The 4,708-nt window shown below is 48.0% G+C and overlaps 1 protein-coding gene across 3 annotated transcripts in view; it reads left to right on the top strand.

The window, feature by feature from the left end:
* Positions 1–4,708, top strand: part of LOC108312784 (fatty-acid amide hydrolase 1) — a 19,738-nt gene that overhangs the window by 2,834 nt on the left and 12,196 nt on the right. For all 3 annotated transcript variants that reach the window (XR_001828785.2, XM_017540896.2, XM_017540897.2), the window contains exon 2: positions 4,566–4,679. Coding sequence is in view for 2 of the 3 variants with exons in the window: in XM_017540896.2 (XP_017396385.1) it covers positions 4,566–4,679 (114 nt within the window). In the remaining variant the exon portion in view is untranslated. The remainder of the gene's footprint in view (positions 1–4,565; positions 4,680–4,708) is intronic.

Below are 4,708 nucleotides of genomic sequence, written 5' to 3' on the forward strand. Positions count from 1 at the left end.
AGATGAGATTTCGCCATATTGGCCAGGCTGGTCTTGAACTCCTCACCTCAATTGATTTGTCCGCCTCGGCTCCCAAAGTGCTGGGATTACAGGCGTGAGCCACTATGCCCCACCAGGAGATGCGAGTTTTAGCTGAATCCAGCCCAGGCTTGGGAACAGCTCCTTCCCCCGCCTCCCCTCCCTTCTGCCCCAAACTCCTAAGGCACCCTTCTGTTTGGCTCTGGAGTCCTTGAATGATGGGGAGGTAGGATTTGGGACTGTCAGGCAGCCTTTCTTCTGGGGCTCTCTTAGCCTAACCCTGAATCACAAGGGGGCACAAGATAGGCAAGGCTCCAGCAGGCCCTGGAAGAACACAGCGGTTTGTAGTAAAGCTCCTGTCTGATAGATTTTGGACAAAGAAAGTTGGAAGCTCAGATTCTTTTTTTTTTTTTTTTTTTTTTTTTGAGACAGAGTCTTGCTCTGTTGCCCAGGCTGGAGTGCAGTGGTACAATCTCGGCTCACTGCAACCTCTGCCTCCTGGGTTCAAGTGCTTCTCCTGCCTCAGCCTCCCACAGTAGCTAGGACTACAGGTGCCCACTACCACGTCTGGCTAATTTTTGCATTTTTAGTAGATATGGGGTTTCGCCATGTTGGCCAGGCTGATCTTGAATTCCTGACCTCAGATGATCCACCTGCCTCAGGCTCCTAGTATCCTTCGATTATGGGCGTGAGCCACCACGACAGATTCTAGGTGTGTCCAAGGAGGACACAGCTGGATGAGGCGATATCTAAACACCTTCTGAATTTTTACAAAACAGTTGACCTCTCTCTAAATTCTTGAGCAACTCTAGAGAAAAGTGTGTTTCTGGTAACTCTGTCGACCCTTCACCCATTTTTTTTGCCCTCGCCCTGCCCCCTGAATGAATTTTGATATCTTTTCTAGACTGAAGAGAAGGACCACCATTATTAGAATAGAATAGCTGGGAGATACATCACAGAACACCTATTTATGCCTTTACTATTTTGTTCAGGCAGTTTTGTTTTACCCTGAATGGGTTTTCCCACATCTCTTACAAGCTGCTTATCAGTCCCATTGGCATTGTGGTTCAGAAGGAGAAAACAAAACAGATGGAGGAGGGACAATGCCCCCTAAGTGACCGGCAGAGTATCTGTCTCTTGAAAAATTGTGCATGCAGGTGGCCGCAGGGTTAGACGTTGCCTGTATACTATACTTCCCTGCATTCTCCACAAAATCAGGTTTCCACATGGTCACTGATTGGCCTCCTGGAGTTACAGGCTTACTATGGTATCTGAGACAAAGTGTCTCAGCTGCCTGACACTAGTTGAAGGTTTAAAAATAGCTGTCAGCAACTGTGTCATTAACTGTCAAAAGGGAAGAACATAGAAAAGAATGAAAATGTGTGCTGAGCAGAGGGTAGCATGTTGTTAGCTTCTAGCTGCCGTGTGCAGGGACACTGTGGATGCCTTGTAGTGAGATCGGGGGAGATGGCGACCAGACTGTTGGGTGGCAATTATCCCAGTGTGGTGAATGCTCTGCTGATCGATGTTCTTCTCCATACTATTAGGCATTTTAAAAAATACAATGAACCGGCCAGGCGCAGTGGCTCAAGCCTGTAATCCCAGCACTTTGGGAGGCCGAGGCGGGTGGATCACGAAGTCAAGAGATCAAGACCATCCTGGTCAACATGGTGAAACCTCGTCTCTACTAAAAACACAAAAAATTAGCTGGGCATGGTGGCGCGTGCCTGTAATCCCAGCTACTCAGGAGGCTGAGGCAGGAGAATTGCCTGAACCCAGGAGGCGGAGGTTGCAGTGAGCCGAGATCGCGNTGGCGCGTGCCTGTAATCCCAGCTACTCAGGAGGCTGAGGCAGGAGAATTGCCTGAACCCAGGAGGCGGAGGTTGCGGTGAGCCGAGATCGCGCTTTTTTTCATATGTTTGTTGGCTACATATCACTATTTTCTATCATTATATACATATATATGTATTTTTTTTTCCTCCAAGTCTGAAAAAAAAAAAAAAAACAAAAAACAAACAATGAACCTATATTTATATAATGAGCACAAAAATAAAGCAAAGGAGTGCAGTGGCGCGAACTCGGCTCACTGCAATCTGCACCTCCCGGCTTCAAGCTGTTGTCCTGCTTCAGCCTCCTGAGTAGCTGGGATTATAGGCGCATGTCACCACAGCCAGCTAATTTGTTTGTATTTTTTTTTTTAGTAGAGATGGGATTTTACCATGTTGGCCTGGCTGGTCTCGAATGCCTGACCTTGTGATCCACCGGTCTTAGCCTCCCAAAGTGCTGGGATTACAGGCGTGAGCCACAGCACCTGGCCGCAAAGTTTTAATTTTCATTGTGAGATGGGAAAGGCAAGATGCAGTACTATGTGCAAAAAAAGAACTTAGATAGACAACTGTTGACATGGTGGGTTTTCATAAATATTTTCTTTTCTTCTTTTTTTTTTGAGACAGAGTTTCACTCTGTCACCCAGTCTGGAGTGCAATGGTATGATCTTGGCTCACTGCAACCTCCACCTCCCGGGTCAAGCGATTTTCCTGCCTCAGCCCACTGAGTAGCTGGGATTACAGGCGCCCGCCACCGCGCCCAGCTAGTTTTTGTATTTTTAGTAGAGAAAGGGTTTCATCATATTGGTCAGGCTGGTCTCGAACTCCCGACCTTGTGATCCGTCTGCCTTGGCCTCCCAAAGTGCTGTGATTACAGGTGTGAGCCACTGTGCCCAGCCTTCATAAATATTTTCTTTTCCTGTAAGAGTACATCAGAAACTGTTAAGTATAGTTTTCCTTTATAGAGGAGGGACTGTGCAAGGGTTGCCAGGGGTGGAGGAAAAGCTCACTTTTCCTTTTGTGTGTTTTAAAAAAATATATCAACAGATTACTTGGAATATTCTCAGGAAAAAAAATAAAAAAAGTTAAAAAAGTAAAAAAAAAAAAAAATATATATATATATATATATATATATATATATATATATATATATATATATAAAATCAACAGGGATTATCGTGTGTTTGGGGAGAAATCATGAACCCATTTTTTTCTTCTTTGTAGCTCCTGTGTTAGGGAAAAAAATCCAAAGTAAGTGTTGTATCAGTTCACTGAATTCAGGAAAGTGCTCCTGATACTGAAGACATCAGGTGCAGAGGCTGTGGATTACAGGCATGAGGTACCGCACCGGCTCAGTGTTTACTCATTAACCCAGTACCTTTGAGGAGGGGTGTGGTGGCTCACACCTATAATCCTAGCACTTTGGGAGGCCGTGGTGGGGGCAGATCACTTGAGGTCAGGAGTTTGAGACCAGCCTGGCCAACATAGCTAAACCACGTCTCTACTAAAAATACAAAAAATTAGCATGGCATGGCATCCGGGTGCTATTCCGGAGGCTGAGGCAGGAGAATTGCTTGAATATGGGAGGCGGAGGTTGCAGTGAGCCAAGAATCACGCCACTGCACTCCAGTCTGGGTGATGGAGCGAGACTCTGTCTCAAAAAAAAATACATTAATTGAAAAAACAAATAAAAACAAAGCAACACCCTGGGGAAGGAGGAAGGAGGAAGCGGATGGGTATTTGCAGACAGGGGCTGACTCCAGAGATTCTGGGAGCCCTTTCTGGCAGACAGCCCTCTGCCTAGGTCTGCCAAATGCCCCTCCTCCTGCAGAATGGTCTTCCCTTTCCATCATTCCCATGTGCCACCCACTCACCACACTCTGTTTTATTGTCTTTATTTCTCATTGTCTAAAATCTCATCTTTTCACCTATAGTCTGCCCACCTTGCCCCTGCCCTGTGTGAGCTCACCTGGGCATGCCTTCTTGTTCATGGCTGAACCTCAGCCTAGTGTGGTGCTGGGTACAGAGCAGGCACCTGATACACATCTGTGGAATGAATGTGTGAACCCTCCCTTTTGGGTGTGGCCTTCAGTCACAGACCAAGCCTCCCCCAAGATGGGGTCTTCTTGTTTTTGCCCCTCCCTGCCCAGGGGTTGGCAACGCCCCGGCAGTGTTCAGAGTTGCTCTGTGGGCATGGGGATGGCATGGGGTCAGGTGCAGGCAGATGGCCAGCGGGCAAGAATGGCAGTAAGATGATTGAATCAAAACATGGATGACATCAGCGTGGTGCTTGGCACACAGAAGGCAGCTGCTGCTGGTGTTTATTTGTAGTGGTTTAATCATCAGTCTGGAGCCCAGCACAATAGTGTGTGCCTGTAGTCCCAGCTAGTCAGGACTAGCCCAGGAGTTCAAGTGTAGCCTGGGCAACACAGCCAGACCCTGTCTCTAAGGAAAAGAAAAAAACCTGCCTGGGCTTGTCGGTCGGCTGGGCACCTTTTCAGCAGGCTTGTGGAGGAGACAGAGCTGCACTCTCTAGGAATGACATGGGCCTGCCTAGGCTGGGCCATGTTGGAGCTGCTGGTGGCCATGTCTGGTTTGGCATATGACAGTAAGCATCTGCTTGGGTGCATGTGGAGACTGAGGGGCATGGGCTACCAGTGTCTGCAGCAGGCTTGTGAGCCTTCAGGGAGTAGGGGACTGATCCGACTTTGTCCCCCACAGAACCCAGACCTGGACTCAGAGGCCCTGCTAGCCCTGCCCCTGCCTCAGCTGGTGCAGAAGTTACATGATGGAGAGCTGTCCCCTGAGGTGGTGCTCTTCACCTACCTGGGAAAGGTAAGGCCAGCAAAGGCCAGCCACTTCCT

This window comes from Cebus imitator, unplaced genomic scaffold (assembly GCF_001604975.1).
Source record: "Cebus imitator isolate Cc_AM_T3 unplaced genomic scaffold, Cebus_imitator-1.0 Scaffold129, whole genome shotgun sequence".
In the NCBI taxonomy this organism is placed as follows: Eukaryota; Metazoa; Chordata; class Mammalia; order Primates; family Cebidae; genus Cebus; species Cebus imitator.